Below are 16,648 nucleotides of genomic sequence, written 5' to 3' on the forward strand. Positions count from 1 at the left end.
CGGCCCACGAACGCCGCGGACCCCTCTCGGGAGCCGGACAGAGGTCAGCGAGACAAGCACGCCTTGACTGCGGCGTTACCCCGGCCAGGGGGAGAGCCACAGCTCCCTCCAGGCACAGCCGGGAGCCCGCAAACCCAACCAACAACAAAATAAAGAGGAAAACCCTAAAAGTTGAAAACCGCTACTCTGAAGCTGCAGCGCACGCCGGCACCCCGGGGGCGGCGGCGGCAGCCCCCTGCCCACACCTCACCCCCCGAGGGAGCTGCGCCGCCCGCCCGGCCGGCAGAGGAGGAGGAGGGCGCCGGGCCGGCGGGAGAAGCCGCTTTGCCGCCCGGGCGCGCTCCTCAAGGGCCGAACGGGAGCCACCCCCCATCCCCGCCCCCCTCCCCCGCGGGGAAGACGAGACCGGCCCGGCCGCCGCGGGAGCCGCTCCCGCCCCTGGCCGCACCGGGGAGGCTCAGCGCCGGCCCGCCCGGGAGCGGGGCCCCGCCGCGGCCTCTCCTCCGCGGCGAGGAAGCGGCCCGGGGCTGCCCCCCCCCCCCACTCCCTCCCCTCAGCGGTGAGGGCGGGCAGCCCCGCGGCGGGCTGGGCAAGGGACGCCGCGCCGGGCTGCTCCACCTGCCCCGACTGAGGGAGAGCGGCCCGGCGCAAGGAAGAAGGACCTGAAGGGAAGGGGACTCACGCTGTCTCCGCTATTTAAACCTCTTCCCGCCGCCTCCGCCTCACTGACTCTCACTCACTCTCTCCTCCCCACGGAACTTACTAGGGGCGGCCCCCTCCCCTCCCCGGCCAACATACACACAGCCACACGCCGGGCCACTGCCCCGCCCGCCCTCCCCAGCCGCGCCACCCATTCGCTGGACTCCCTGCCTGTCAGCAGGGCGGCGCAACGGCGTTGGCTGAGGACCCTGCTCATCAAAGCGTGCCCCGCACCGCCTCCACGAGCTCCGCCCCTCGTCCCGCCCCTCCCCTTCCCGGACACCTCAGGGGGGTGTTCAAACGGCCGTTTTAAGTCACCATCAAAATTTACTTTTAGGTCCCGCCTACTGAGCACTAGAGGCGGTTCTGATTGGACTACGGGAAAGCTCTCTCTATCCCGACTGGGTGGCTGGCTGTCCGTCAACCCTTAAACTCCCACCTATCTCGATGCCGTAATCCCACTTGATTTGTCCGCGCATCCAGGCGGCCCCGCCCATTCCCACACCGCCGCCCAATCAGACGCCGCTTCTCAAGCTCTAAGGCGGTGTCAACGATCCCGACGGGAGCGTGCGAAAGGGTGGCTTTCATTGGTTGGCGCCTCTCGCCCCGCTGTTGCTCTTCCGCCACCACCGTCCCGCGGAGCGTACCATACCGCCGCAGCGGGGGGGGGGGGAAGGCGGGCCGCGGTCGGGGGCGGACGGCGTTGGTTCGTCCCGTCACCATTAGGGATGGGGCGGAGGAAGGCCCTTATCGCCCGTCATGCCGCGCGCGCTGTAGGTAGCTCCCTCCGGTCCGGGCTGGGGGAGGGCGGCGGGGGAGGAGGAGGAGGAGGAGGGAGGCTGGTGCCTAATCCAAGATGGCGGTGCAGGAATCAGCTGCTCAGCTCTCAATGACTTTGAAGGTGCAGGAGTACCCCACTCTCAAGGTGGGTGCCGAGCCTCCCCAGGAACGCAGGAGTAGGGGAAAGGCGCCAGCGTCCCACCAGAACAGCGCTGAGCGGGGGATGAAGGCTGTGGCGCGGTGGGCGCCAGGGTCCCCCTTCCTTCCCGCTGCCCGACTCAGGAGCCCTCGGGGGGGCGGCGGCGGCGGGTGGGGGGGTGTTCCTGCTGCACGGTTTCCCGCCCGTCCCCGTTTTCCTCCGCTTGACGCCTCGGCTTGTGCCGGTGCGGGCTCTCCTCCTCCTCCTCCCCTCCCCCTGCGCTGAGGGTGAGGGACGTGCCTGGAATATGCCGCCCGCCCCGGGTGCCTCCGTGCCCTGAGGTGGCGGGGAGGCCCCCGGGCCGGGGGCGGCGGAGGAGGGAGGGGAGAGGTCGGCTCGGTGAGGCGAGGCTGCGGTGGCGGGGGTGGTGTGAGGCGGGAGAGGGCTGGGACGGGGCCGGCGGGGCGCAGGGATGGCGGCTCGGGGAGACCGAGGGCCGCTTGGAAGGCTCGTCCCAGATGATGGGCTGAATCTACGTGGCGTTGTTAGGAGACGTGTTACAGGGGAGGGAGTGGAGGGGGTAGGCGAATATGGATCCCTGGCTGCTTGGTCCCCCGGAGGTGGGGATGAGCTTAAAATACAAAAAGGGACAAACGTACTGGAAAGGGCTGGAGGCCTGTAGAGACGAATACGCGAAATACTTACGGTTTGGTAAATGCCTGGAGTGTTGGTTAAGGCACTGAGTCTGTCTGAAGGATGGTAGTTTCCCCAGGACTGCATAGCTGGGCTTTGGCTTTAACTAGGTATTGTAAAGCAAATGAAGGACTCGGTGCCGAGCGTTAAGGTCATCGCCTCTAAGGGTTGTTGAACTGGAAGGATGATGCTCATGGGAATCAATGGAAACCTTTGTTTGAAGTCTTGTGCTGTATATACAGCAGTACACTGAGCAGTAGGTCTACCACGTTAATAGCAGTAACCGCGGAAGGGAGCTAGGAGAAGGAGCTCTATCGCAAAGCGCTTATTTAAACATCCCTCATGTCAGTGTATCGACGTTTTTTCATCTATAGGAGACGTTTATGCAAAGTAAACTTTGTTGTGCTGGGATCATGCTGTGCTTCCATGCACTGAGTACTGTGTGCTCTTTGCAGCGTTGGTTTTGCAGGCTTTCTAGCCATGTTCGTCTTGTGCATGTCCTCCTCCTCCACTCTCCTAGCTTCACCCTGTTTAGTTCCAAGAAGCAGAAGGACACAGTGTTGATTCCCATTTTACATATGAGGGCTTCTTTCTGTCATCGTGAAGTACTTCAAAGCTGACAGCATCAGGCTTAAATTTTACAGTAGCTATAAGGAGCGCTCTAGCACTTTCCACAGCCAGAACAATGTGAAGGCATTTAAAGTTAAGAAGGTAATTTTAAGACTGCATTTTAGATGTATTCCAGTTGTTATCGCAGCTTTTCTTGTTAGGTTGCTGAAAAATTACTGGCAGTGAGGATCAGCGAGTTTTTGTTTTGCTCCTTATGACTTAAGATGAATTGTCAAAGTGCCAGCCATTTAAAAGGTAGAGAATATTTTGGACTAATTATTTTATTTTCACAAGCATTCTTTTTCCCTGGAAAAAAAAACAACACAAATATACATAAGAGAATGGAATGTTGTTTGTAAAGTTGGGAAGCAAAGTAATGTGAGGGTAAGACACCCTTGCACTGAAACTCTTAATTTCCTAGCAAAGGTGATGTTTGTTGATTCTTCCCAGCACCCATTCAACTTCTGGGTTGTTCCTGTAATATTTAATAGCATTTCTCATTGTTTAGAAAACCTGCCAGAACAGTGTCTGCTCAAATTTTTTTAATGTATCCTCTTAAATGTCCTTAACTGTGAGTCATATATCAAAATATTTTGGTGGTAGAGGTGAAATGGCAGCAGGGAGAAGTGAATGCTAAGGCTGAAGTCTACTAAAGTAAGTTGATACCAAATCCCATTTTGTTCCTTAGGTGCCTAAAAGTTTCTGTGGGACTGACCCTCTGTGAATTTTTATTTCCAGTTTGTTCAAACACTGGGTGAAAATAATGTGTATAACTTATTTTTATTTTGTCCACTAACACAGTAGCTCTAGTATTTCTCTTGGAGCTCTGGACACCAGTGATTTTCCCCGATGTGAGTAAAGTATAAAAGATTATAGCCTTGTATTTATATTCTTCCTGTTTCCTCCCTCTAGCTTCCTCATGCCAACATCACTAGATAATAGTTGTGTAATAGCTCTACACTTACAGTATGTTCCACAGAGTGTCTTTCATGTGAAAGAGTGCTTAAAACTGCAAAGGGAAATCCCTATTCCATAGCTGAATTGTGGTTGCTGCAGGAGTGGAAACGCTTCAGCCATTCCTCAACAGTTCAGCTCAGAAGTAGATAGACTCCTTCAGCTGAATCTAGGGAAGCTACTTCAGTGTACAAAATAATACTTGAATATTCCCCCCACTCTGATCCCTTTTCCCTTCTCAAGGCCAAGAAAGTTGCCAGCTATTCTTCCTCCAAAGTGCTGTGGAATCTTTTTTTTTAAAAAAAAAAAGCCTACTGATAGAGAATTATGCTAGTCTCGTCTGAGAGCAAGTAATGTGAAAGCTGGCAATTCAAAAATGAATGAATGTGAACATTGTTACTGTAATTCTCTGCTGAAACACTAATAAACAAGTGATGACAGGAAGCTAGATAATTCATCCATATCTCTGGAAGTGTGACTAATTGTTAAACTGAACTAGCAAACTATATGGAGTAAGAGCCCCAAACTGGAAGATGGAAGACCTGAAAGCAGAGATGATCATTAATGAAAATATTCTTATCTGGGCTGTTCATTGGAAAGGGTTTAGGATTAGCTGGGCTGCAACTGCTTTAAAAAACAGTTAATCAAAAGGAGAGCTGTAAGGGCACAGAATACTTGAGCACCATCTCTGACCTGCTGTTTGGCTTCTTTTATTGGCAGCTGTGGCAGGGGAAATACTGGCAGCAGATTTAATAAGACATTAATTTATCATGGCATTACTATGTTTACCTGATGCCTAAAGAGAGGAGCAGGTAGAAGAATAGGATTTTATGAAGCATATCTCCTGAGTCCATGGAACACAGAACAGCTGAGGTTAGAAAGGACCTCTGGAGGTGGGCTAGTCCAATGGCCTCCCCTCAGAGCATGGTCAACCAGAGCAGGTTGCTCAGGGCCATGTCCAGACTGTTCTTGATTATCTCCAAGATGGAGACTCCAGCCTCTCTAGGCAAACTCGTTCCAGTGTTTCACTGCTGTTATGGTATTTAAAAAAAAAAACACCTTTTGATTACATGGGCTTTTCTGTATTTCAATTTGTGCCCATTGCCTGTTGCCCTTTTAGTGGGTAGTACTGAGAGTAGTCTGGCTTTGTCTTTACTTGCTCCGTCAGGTACTTATACACATTGATAGGACTTCCCCCAAGCCCTTTCTTCTCAGGGTTAAGCAATCCTGGCTCTCAGCCTCTCTCATTTGTATATCAGATGCTTCAATCCGTTAGTAATCTCAGTGGCCTTCTGCTGTACTCATTGTAGTATGTCCATGTTTTTCTTATACTGGAGGCCCAGAGCTGGACACATACATCACTTTGGATGAGTCTAACTCATGCTGAGCAGAGGAGAAGGATCACTGTCCTTGACCCCCATGGCAAAGTTTCTCCTAACACAGCCCAGGGTGCTGTTGGCCGCCTTTGCTGCAGGGGCATGTTGCTGCCTCACGGGCAACTTGTCTGCCAGGACCCCCAGGTTTTCTTTCGGCAAAGCTGCTTTCCAAGCTGTTGGTCTCCAGCTGGTATGTGTGGTTGTTCCTTCCCAAGTGTAGGACTGGGCATTTCCCTTTGAATTTCATGAGGTTCCTGTTTGCCTATTTCTCCAGCCTCTTGAGGTCCCTCTGAATGGCAACACAACCATCCAGCATGTTAACAACTCCTCCCAGTTTTGTCATCTGCAGACTTTGGAGGTGCACTCTGATCCATCATAGAATGTCCTGAGTTGGAAGGGGCCCACAAGGATCATAGAGTCCAACTCCTGTCCCTCCACCATGTGAATCATCTAGGTCACTAATGAAGATGTCAAACACTTCGGGTCAACTTCTTCTCCCACTGAAGCAAAAAAGGTGCAAGATTAATTTTTTGCACAATTGGTTGCACTGCTTTATTTTTATCCCTGTTTATATGCTTCACTCTAAGTTGTTGGTTTTGAACATAGCTTTGCACTTTGATATTATGAGTCACAGAGTACTTTTGTCAAAACTGGGAATATATAGCAGCAAAAGTGGCTCAGGCAGAACTTAAGAATGACAGAAGTAACAGAACTTGTAACACCTAATGCACTTTCAGTACATCAGTGTTCAAAAAAAAAAAAGGCCCTTCTAGATTGTTACCCAATTTGTGAAATGCTTCTCAAATAGAAGGTTAGCACAATGAGCGAAACATGGATATTGGTAAGTCAGCTCTGTACTAACTCAGTGTGAACGCTCGTATCTCACACTAAATCCATCTTCCAGCTGGGTGCTCTGACTCACCGAGTGTGCTTTGAACGTCCATACTGAGCATTTGTGTGCCGCTGAATAATGCGCTTCCTGTTTCGACACATCACACGTGTATGTCAGCAAACAAGTGTGACGTCTCTTGTAGCGCTGCTGTTCTGCGCTGGTCTCTGTGTGCTGCTGTGTTTTAAGAAGAATCTGATGCTGTGGGACTTCAGGAGAAGCTTGACAGTGGAAAGCAGCTAATGGAGGAGTTGGCTCCTGTGGGGATTGGTGTCTTTTCCACCCCTGCCCATTCCCTATAAAACATTGTAAAGTGATTAGTGAAGGAAGAAAATGCAGTAAAAGGCAATAAGTAACAGTGTGGCCATGAGCTAGAGATGCTGCTTGATTATCAGTGCTCCGTTGTGCCTGTAGGAAAATTCTTCAAGAAAAATACTCTCAAACGTTTTATGGAAGACCTCATGTTAGTATCTTCAAAGTAACTCCTTAGCTGATGTTGCAATTCATAGTTGCAGCATACTTGATTTGTAGTGTTTTCACAGGACAGTACCCTGTGATCTTGTGAGTTTGGTTTGTGTATGTTTTCTGGTATAGAAATATGTTTGTATGGCAGCTAACATGTTGGTCTTTAAATACTGACATAAAGCAGGAATATCTGTGAAATCTTTGATTCTTTGCATAGTGAATATTTTTCAAGAGCTGGGAGACAGGAGGAAAGATAAGCTTCAGACATTTACTAGGTACGGTAATTGAGGAAAATGCTTCAGAACTTAGTGCGATAGGAGTGGAGCTCTTACTGGATGTTATGGATCACCCAGTGTCAGTTTTTCTTATTTCTCTAAACATCTTCCCATGGTCTTTCAAATCAGTCATCCCCATGTTAGTCAGTGTAATAGTGCACCTTTTGAGCTCACCGATTTAGGAAGGTACTGTTTTGGCCAGTGAGTGTTTGCTATCCTTATAGCTGGCAAAATCCATCAGTCCTTGTAAACTTAAGAAACCACCTTCATTGTATATCTGGCCTCCCATAGCTTATGGCCTAAAGATAAACTATACGGGAAGTATTTGCTAACCCAGAATGTGAAATACACTATATTATACTTGATTACTTACAACACATTATTGCTTATTTAAATAAGGCAAGGCTTTGTTAGGATATATTTGTTATGATAGCCAGTAATTTAACTGCTTTACAACCTCCTTTTGATTCACCTTAGCTTTGAGTACTCTGTGGATCGCCTTGGGTTGTAAACTAGTAAGAACTAAAGTAAAACAGATATCTATATTGGGTAGAACTTTGGTCATTTGTGTATTCTGATATAAGTCTGCTGAATCAATAATCCTTAATTATTTGTCTTAGGAGAAATGCTGTCCCTTCAGCTGGAATAGGTTATTTTGGGAGCAGCGTGACTCGAAATGGGATCTCTAGCCTAAAGGCTCCAGCCAGTATCATGATGTCTGGACTGTGCAAACACACAGGATGACAACCTCTTTCATTTAAAGAGGTGATACTGTGATTAAAATTAACAAATATTTGGATCAAAACAAATGAAGGGACTTGGTCAGGACACAAACCTGCTGTGTGACCTTAGCTGAGCAACTCCTCCACTTCTTTGGACAGGGAGGAATGCTTAGGTTTTTGTTAGTACTCAAATATTTCTACTAGAAGGAAAAAAGTGAAGAAATCTCTTTTGAGGCATGAGTCCAGGGTGGCAGCTATGAACAAGTGTAGTGAAAATGACTGGTCTCTGATGTCCCTAGTGTGGCTCTAGACAGGACTCTAAAATGGCTGTCAATTTGCTTACATAAGGATGCAAGACAGTTATATAAAACTGTAAAATGGCTTTGTAAAACACTTAACTTTGTTGTTGGCAGCCTTCTTCAAAAGTTCATAATGTATTCAGTAATAAGTTACTAGCAGTTTGTGTAAAATGATCATATTTTGAAGGATTATAATTGCTTCTGTTGAGTAAGTACATGTGTAGCAGATGGATAGTCCAAGAATTTTTGCTGCTAATTCTCTCCTGTATTGAGGTAGCAGCTTGGAATATTGTAATGATATTTTCTTTCTAGACACAGCTGCTCTAGAATATGCAGTACTGTCTTCCTGAATTGTAAAACTGACATGTTTTTAACTAAGGAAAACTACTAGGCTTTAAACTTCAAAAACATTGAAACTGTTTTTAAAAAGAACTTTTGTTTTTTAATCCAAAAGATCTGCAACTGTATTTAGGCTTATGAGATTTTGTCTGTTTTGATCTATATCTATTCCAGAGTTTATATTAATGCTTGTACCTAATTAAACCTAAATCTTACCATTCTAAGCCTCTCATTCATGAAATTGCTACTACTTCTTTCTTTTACCTTTCTTTTCCTTTTCTGATTTTTGCCTAGAACAAGGAAAAATATTGTTATTTCAAGGGATTGATAAGAACTACATAACAGAAGGATTCATTCTGTGAATAAGTGGTGATATTTACATTTTGTATTACTTCAGTGACAAGTAATAATACTGACTCGATTCTGAAATAATCTAAGAATTATCAAGGAAGTGTATAAAAAATACAGAATTTCAGGAATTCTGTTTGGAAATGCTTATTTGTTGTTGGTTTGAGGGAAAATTTGCAGTAATTTATTGTACACTGCCTCATTTTTCAAATGTCATCATGTATAGTAGATGTCCTGTACTCTTCTGTTTTATTGAAGATGAGCCTGGTGATCTGATTTAGTCTTAAGGAAACAGCTTAATGCTAAAAGGTGTTTCTTGCTGGGTTTACCTTTTCTCTTGACACTTTGTTTATTAAAACTATATAGGAGATGCTTAATTTTTTTCCATGTTCCCATACTTCCTCTTTGCTTCTGTGTAAAGTAGAGCTAAGTGGTCTTCGCTTCTGTCTGTTTGAAAGACAGTTTCATCACTGCACTTCTCACTTTCTTTTCCCTATGTATCTGTGGCAAAATATATGGCATTTGAAAAAGCTTATTTATACCTCAAAGTCTTCAACTGGATTATCTTGGCGACCTGTAGATTCATACAGATCTCTGGTGCTTTTCAGGTGTTATAAGCTAACACAATTGAGGAGAGGAAGCACATCATTTTTCTGACCCTTGAAAGGAGAACATAGTTCTGTAATGATTTCCCCCACCTAACCTGGCAGGACTCTTATTTTATTTTCTTGAAACTTTTTTTCTTCCCACTAGTTATCTGACTTCATATACCTGAAAAGATTTTATTTTTTTTAAATCCATTTCAGATTCCCTCCTGCCCATGATTCAGTTCATTTGAAAAGATACACAATGTAGGTACTTTTGTTTAAAAATGTTCTACACTTTATGTGGCAAGGAGTTGCTTTCAGCTGAGAGACTGTAATGTTAAAGAAGGATGAGTCACACAGATGTCAGTAAAGCCAGGCTGTATAGTTAAAACTGCCCTGCATATGAGTTGGTACTGCTGTCAAGCTAGATCTGATTAACTCTCCTCCCAAATACAGGAGGAAATCAGGTGTTCCTTTACAGAACTGCAAACCTATGTAAAACACGCTTGTTTCTGTGTATACTGTTTTCTGTGAAAATCAGGTTTTAGAAAATAAACCTTCGAAAATTCCTGTTAACAGGAGGCTGGGGAATGATTAATGGTCTTACTTTTACCACCAAATAATTTTTCCTTCAACTGTGATGACTTTTTTGAAGTATCACTCTTACTGTTTAATTTCCAACAACCAAATGATAGCTACACAAACTGGTTTTTACTTTGTATTTCCTTCTGTTACATCTGAACTAGTTTCCTATATGCAGTCACTGTGGTGTAGAGACTCTTTTTTCTGAATGTTGTACTCTGAAAGAGATTCTTTGGGGTTTAGTTCCCATTTTTATTTGGAGTTCTTTAGGCTTGAATCTCCATAAGTGAAGAAGGAATCTAGCCTATGTTGTAGGATGTGACCAGATGAGTCTGAGAACTGGTGTGCTAAAGGTCTACTCTAAGGCTAAAGACTTGTGGAAGGATAAAGGGTTACATTTTCCACAAAACTTTAATTATGACTGAAACAAATGCAATTCAATCTTTCAGTATTACTGTGTACCAGTTAGGAAAACTTATGGGCAGCATCAAGCTGGTATTTGAAGTTTCATGCAGTAGCCATTACACTTTAGCCTAACATCCGACTCCTCTAAAGGAGTAAAAATGCAGAATGTAACACTTCATATAAACAAGCTAACTTGGCTTAGGGAAGATCCCTTTCTCCTGTGTCTAGTCCTCTCCTTAATTCTCTGGAAATTCTCAGATAAATGCTGGTAAATGTGTTTTTCCTGACCTAGTCCGAGGATTTGTTTTATAGCTGTGGAAGACTCAGTGCTTCTACTTTCTTAAGAATCGCTCTATAAAATTTACTTAATACATGTAATTGATTTTTTTTTCCCTTCCAACCAATGGCTTATTGATGCAGAAATACTATCCTGACTAATCAAATATGGAATAATGTACATCACTTAATGTGACTTCAAAAAAGGAAAGTCATGCCATGCAAAGGTATTGGACTTCTACGTTAAAAAAATAAAAAGGTGGTAGTAGATTTTGTTGATAGGTAATTCATATTACTGAATATTTTTTTTTTTATTATCCTTTACCAGTAACTCTTGAAAGAAAGAAGACGGAAGTCCTTATGTAGATAGGGAACCGGGCAAGATAAGAAACACCACCAAGATTTAGTAGCCAACCTCTGTAATGGAAGAAGGTTAGCATTAGGCTTCTGCTGGCATCTCTGCCAGTGCTGCTGATATTCAGCTGTTTGAACAGCCTAAAAGAGAAAGTGCTGAGATGATCCAGTTTCCTTGACAATACTAAGATAATCGAGGTATTACAGATAGAGCCCTAGTATGAAGCATTAGAGAAGAATGAGAGACTGAATGGCTATAAAAAATGGTAGATTAAATTCAATATACACAAGTGTAGCATGATACAGTTCAGGTATTGTGGAAATAAAAACAATCCTAATTTCATATATGTGATAACTGAGTCAGAAATGATCATCATTGGTCAGTGAGATCTTGGGGTTATAGTGAATGTGTTTTTTGGAATGATCAGGTTAATGTTGACAAGCTTAGGACAAAAGTGTTGGGAAGGAATGGAGAACCTCATTACATAGCAGTAAAATTCACTATTTCTTCTTCACTTTAGTATGAGTTACTCTTATTTTTCCCTTCCTTCATCCTGAAAAAGGATGTAGTAGAACTGGAAAAATCTCTACAGAAGGGCAAGAATAACTGGAGATATAGGAAGACTGTCTTCAAAGAGTTGTTTAGAAAGAGCCTCTTCAATCTCAAGAGGCATGAGAGGCGTAGAGAAAGTGAATGTTCCCTTTTTTCTTCCAAAAACAAGAATAAAAGCGTTTCAAATTAGGCTAGCAGTTGACAAGACAAAACCAAGCAGTGTTTCTTCACACAATGCGGGAGGCTGTGAAATGTCTCACCACAGGATGTTGCAGTGCTAAAGTTCTACAGGTCAACAACAACCAGCAGAGTTCATGGATGAGAAACACCCTGTGGTGTTTCTACTATAAAACTCCCACCTCTGCCACAAGAAGCCCACAGAGACTTTCTGGGATTAGTAACTTTTATCTTCATGCCTATTTTTCAAGTGCCGTTCCCTTTCTGGATGTTGTCAGAGAAAGTATAGTGACAGAGGAGGGACTTCTGGTCTTACCTGGTATGGCCTTTCATATTTTCATATGGAGATGAATTTGGGGTCTAAATTAGCAATGGGGCTCTATAATCCAGTTTCTTTCTAGAGGAATTCGTAAAATTAAGGTAGGAAAGGACTTCTGCGGGCAGTGTAGTTCATGCTTCTGCTCAAATCCAGCCTAACTTCAAAGCTAATTTGAATTGTTTAGGGTTCTGCCTAGTTCTGAAAGTTTCCAAGGGTGGAGATTGCACCACCTTTCTGGGCTGCTGTTTCAGTGCTTACTAACTCTCCCGGTTAAAGTATTTTTTCCTTATGTCCAGCTGGAATTTTCTTTGCTCCAGTTTGCTGCTCCGCCTCCCTCCTTTTTGCTTTGTAGCTCTGAGAAAAGTCTGGCTAGCTCTTATCTATCACCTTCACCTTTAGGTAGTGGAAGACTTATGTCAGATTGTGCTGCTCACAACTCCCTGTAGCCTTCCCTTCTTCAAGTGAAACAACCCTGCCTCTCTCGGTTTATCTTTGGATTTTGTATCTTCCAACCAGCTAACCATCATGGTGGTTGCTTTCTGGAGTCTTTCCAGTTTGTTGATATCTCTTTGGTGGCAGCAGTGGCTGGAGGCAGGGGGAGAGTGACCTGAAAACCAGACTCGGTGTTCCAGATGAGTCTGCATGAGTGCTGAGCATAAAGAACCATCACTCTGCAACCCACTGCCTTTAATCTCACTAATGCAGCCTGGTATGTGGTTAACTCTCATTGCCACAAGAGTCTGCTGCTTCATCTCCAACCTGCTGTCCATTGGAACCTCTATGTCTTTTGCTGCAGAAGTGGTCCTAGCCAGCTATTCTGCAGCCTGTGCTAATGGATGGGGTGGTTTTGTGCCAGGTACGGGGCTGTGGTTTTTGCCTTTCATCGCATTTCATGAAGTTCTTGGTGTGTTTCTCCAGCTTGTCATTTCTTCTGAATGGCAGCTGTACTGCCCAACGTTATGAAGCACTCCACCCATTTGTTGTCCTCTGTGAGCTTTCTGTGTGTTCTGTTCCATAGTGCAGATGGTTGAAGAAGCCATGTACGTTGGAGCTGATAACATTCCTCGGGAGTCGAGCAGTACTTGTAATTGGCCACCTGGTAGTTTTTGAACCACTGACTATTATTCTTTGAGCCTGGCTGTCCAGTCAGTCCTTAACCAATGTTGTGTTCCAGTCACTCAGTCCACGTCTCCCCAGTTTGGCTACAAGGGTACTGTAGGAGACCATGTCAAAAACCTCACTAAACTTAGCATGAAAGACTGCCAGCATGCTCCTCTCATTCAGAGGTAGTCATTTCATCACTGAAAGCAAACAATGTTGTCAAGCTTGAGCTGCTTTTGGCAAATCTAGCCTGGCTATTCCCAGTCAACTTTGAGCTTGGAAATGGCTTCCATCTGATTTCCCGCTCCCACCCAGCCCCAGTAACTTTCCCAAGAAGTGAGATGAGGCAGACCAGCCTGTAGTTTTCATGATATTCCAGCTTCTTTTCTTGGAAGAGAGGCAAGAAACTTGCCCTTTTCTGTCATTGAGGACTTTTCTTGCTCACCATAACATCTCAGAGATGATAGCAGGTGAGTCATTGGTGATCTCACTCCCTTCTGGTCCCATGTACGTGTGTATCTTCAGCTTGCTTTAGACTTCTCGTGTGAATAGTACCTCTCTTCGCAGACTCAGTCATTAATATACTATCTGGAAGGCTTAGGAAACAACCTTACCAGTAAAGACTTATTAGTCTACTTATTAGTTTGAACTCTAGTTGAATAAAGTGGATGTATGTATTGGCCATGATTGTAATGAGTGTTGGAGTTCTAGCTGTGACTCAGGATGGTTTTCCTCCATTGTGGCTGGAGGACCATAGCACCTCTGCAAAGAAGATCTTGACATGATTTGTATCTCTTTTGTTAGCTCGCATTTTCTTCCAAGCAGAGGGCCCCTCAAGAGTGTATGCCTTCACTTTGTTTGGAAACCCCAGGTGCTTAATGAGTGAGCGAGTGACTGTGTCTGCTGTGGAAGCTGTGAGTGTGTGAGGAGGCTAAAACTGCCATGTTCTCGATATGCCATTAGTCTGCTTAGTGGAATTCAAGGTGCTAAAACCAGAGTAAGAAGTCTAGTCTGAGTGTCTGACTCCCACCAATATAAATACCATTGAGGTAGTGGAGCTTTTTAAGTTTTGATCGCTATAATGAATGGACTTCTGTAAGGGGAAAATGACTTGCATTCTGCTCTCCCTTTCTATGTTTTTAAAGGCTATAGATGGTATGTTCCTATGGCATGTTTGTTAAAGCCAATTTTCTAGGAGCCTGTAGAGAAAAGCATAGGCTGAGGTGAGAGTACTTACTGGCAGTCTGTTTCTATGTATTTGATTTACGGATGGAGTACTAAGTGTGTGCACGTAGATACCTTTGGAAAATCTTAAACAGAAAAGAAAAATTATCTCATTAAAATGTTGATAACGAATGTAAAACCAAAAGTAGATATGCATTGTAGGATGCTGTGTAGAGGATTGATTTGTTTAACTTGATGTTATTTCTATTTCTTTAAATATTTTTTTACAGACTGATAAACACTTGGGAGGTATATAGAGTTTGCTAAACATCAGGATACAATATATGCAAGCATTTAATACTTGCTGGTTTTTTCTAGTTTTAATATGTATTTGAAAAATCAAGAAAATGTTATCGTTTAAGGAATGGCTTATTGAAAAGTTTAATTTGATGGAAATGTATTTAGTATTATTATTAAATTCACTATATTTAAGGGTATTTCAAGTTAAATCTCCTGTGGCTTATTAAAAGAAATACTACTTAGAATTGCACAATTCAAACAGTTTTCGCCGCTTCATGATTTTAGAACTAGTCAGTCTTGCCTTGGTGCCTTATTTGCATTCACAGACTGGAAGAGTACTGTGTTTGGGCTTGAGCCCAGATAGTTAACATCACAGTTGTGTTCCTAAGTGTCAGCTTAAAAACTGCCTCTGACATTCTTAGCTCTGCTGTTTTCTGCTTCCTCTGCCCAACTGAGCAACCATGGTATAGCTCTCATGGCAGTCCTTCCTCCTCTTCTACCAGTTCAAGCTTTTAGACCCAGAAGGATCCTCTCTTAAGTTGTGTCTCAACAGCTAGAGGTTGTTGGAGCATGTTCTGGGACAGCACACAGAGTTTTCTGGCTTTCTAAAATCAGGGTGAAGTAATTCCTGAAATGAATACTTGGATGGGGTTATTCAGTTGCTTCTGCCTCTCTGTTAGCACTTAGCACCTGGAAGCTGTCATATGCCACACTTGCAGAAGCCTCCAGCCAAGCAGACTTTCCTTCACACCACAGTAGCAAAATTTTGATCTTGGAAAAACTTTTGTTACTGTAATTTTACCCCTTGTGTAGGCTGTTCTAACTTAAGTCAAATTCCTTTTCATTAGGTTTAGGTTTGACCTGGTTTAATGCGTGCTTAAGTTGTTTAATGTGTCTGCAGCTGTGGAAGCTGACGTGCAAAATCAGAATCTATTTAGTGACACTGGATTTAAATGTGCTGCCCACTAATATTTTACATCTCTTCTTTATCTTCTGTGCTTGTGGTATGAGCCAACTGAGGTGTGGTTTTTCAAGCTCTAATGAGTAGGACAAGTTGGTATTGTGTGTTTGTAGAATATTCTCTGGTTGGTTCTTGCTGCTTTATCTCACATTTTTTCAATCTTCAGTAGCTTTTTTCATTAATGTAATGCTTCCCTAGGCTGAGTTCTGCAGACCAGTCTTGTCCTTAAAGAATAACTGTGTAATCCAGGCTTGGTCGCAGAATGGTAGTGGCAGTAAAAATTGAAAGTCTCTAATAGGCTTGTGGCAGTTAATGATACGTAAATGTTGCAGCTGTCTCTTGGTGCAAAAAGTTTGCTGTTCACTCTCTTATAACTATGGCACCTGAAAATTAAAGCGAACCATAATTAAGCATTTTTAGAATTACATTTTCTCAAGTGTTTTTCTGTTATGTTCTCCTTCCATTTACTTTCATTATTGGAGAAGAAAGTAAACTTATTGGTACAGAGCCTGTAATTGTTGAAGAGTTCTGTGGTAAAGCAAACCAGTACTGGGAAACTGAGTCTCTTTTGGAGCATAGGAACTGTATGAGTAACAAAAGAACCAGCGGATCAAGATGCAGAGTCTAGATAAGATGCTTTCTTGGTAAGGAGCGTAACAGTTCCAATTTATAGATTCTACGAATGCCAAAATTTAGTCCTGTAAAATAAGTGTAGAAGTTGTACCTGGTTACAATTTACAAATATTCTCTAAAAACTACTGGCTATACAGTAAGAAACAAATGCCCATGCAAACTATGGAAAAACTCTGGTAGAGAGCACTTACTGTCAGTTTCAGTTGTGCAGATAATTTCATTGTACCTTTACAGTCATTTTCTTTGTCATGGTGCACTAAAATTATGTTTAGTGATATATTTATTTGTACTTTCTTTCAAAGTATATAGTAAAACAGTTCAACTTCTGGCCTTTTCCACCCAGGATACTCTTTTTTGGGGGGAATAAAAATATGGATAAAACAAGATTCAAACCTATTGCACCTAGACACCATATAAAGGATGTATAATTATGCCAGCTGAAATTGAAAGTCCAATTGTTCTAAATGTCATATGAACACAGACTGTGCCAGAAATCTGCACGCTAAAGAGAGAGAGCATGGGAAACGGGAAGTGTTATTGCTCTTGTGTACAGATAAGAAACTAGGGAAAAGGGAGATTAAAGCTAAGATTTTTTTCATATTGACTAGATCTGTGTGTCCAGTTCAACTGACTGCTCAAAATTTAACAA

At 43.6% G+C, this 16,648-nt stretch overlaps 2 protein-coding genes across 5 annotated transcripts in view; one reads left to right on the forward strand and one right to left on the reverse strand.

Moving 5' to 3' along the window:
• Window positions 1-770, reverse strand: part of CTBP1 (C-terminal binding protein 1) — a 248,832-nt gene extending 248,062 nt beyond the window's left edge. For both annotated transcript variants that reach the window (XM_064448934.1, XM_064448932.1), the window contains exon 1: window positions 683-770. The gene's annotated coding sequence lies outside the window, so the exon portion shown is untranslated. The remainder of the gene's footprint in view (window positions 1-682) is intronic.
• A 597-nt stretch (window positions 771-1,367) lies between these two features.
• The window catches only part of MAEA (macrophage erythroblast attacher, E3 ubiquitin ligase), a 52,517-nt gene continuing 37,236 nt past the window's right edge, over window positions 1,368-16,648 (forward strand). Inside the window, exon 1 of one of the 3 annotated variants that reach the window (XM_064448943.1) lies at window positions 1,368-1,472. In XM_064448943.1, coding sequence (XP_064305013.1) covers window positions 1,428-1,472 — 45 coding nt within the window. In that variant the 5' untranslated portion in view covers window positions 1,368-1,427. Of the gene's footprint in view, window positions 1,473-1,508; window positions 1,625-16,648 lie in introns of those variants that run through there. The other 2 variants (XM_064448942.1, XM_064448944.1) reach the window with 2 other exon arrangements.

This window comes from Phalacrocorax carbo, chromosome 4 (genome assembly GCF_963921805.1).
Source record: "Phalacrocorax carbo chromosome 4, bPhaCar2.1, whole genome shotgun sequence".
Lineage (NCBI taxonomy): Eukaryota > Metazoa > Chordata > Aves > Suliformes > Phalacrocoracidae > Phalacrocorax > Phalacrocorax carbo.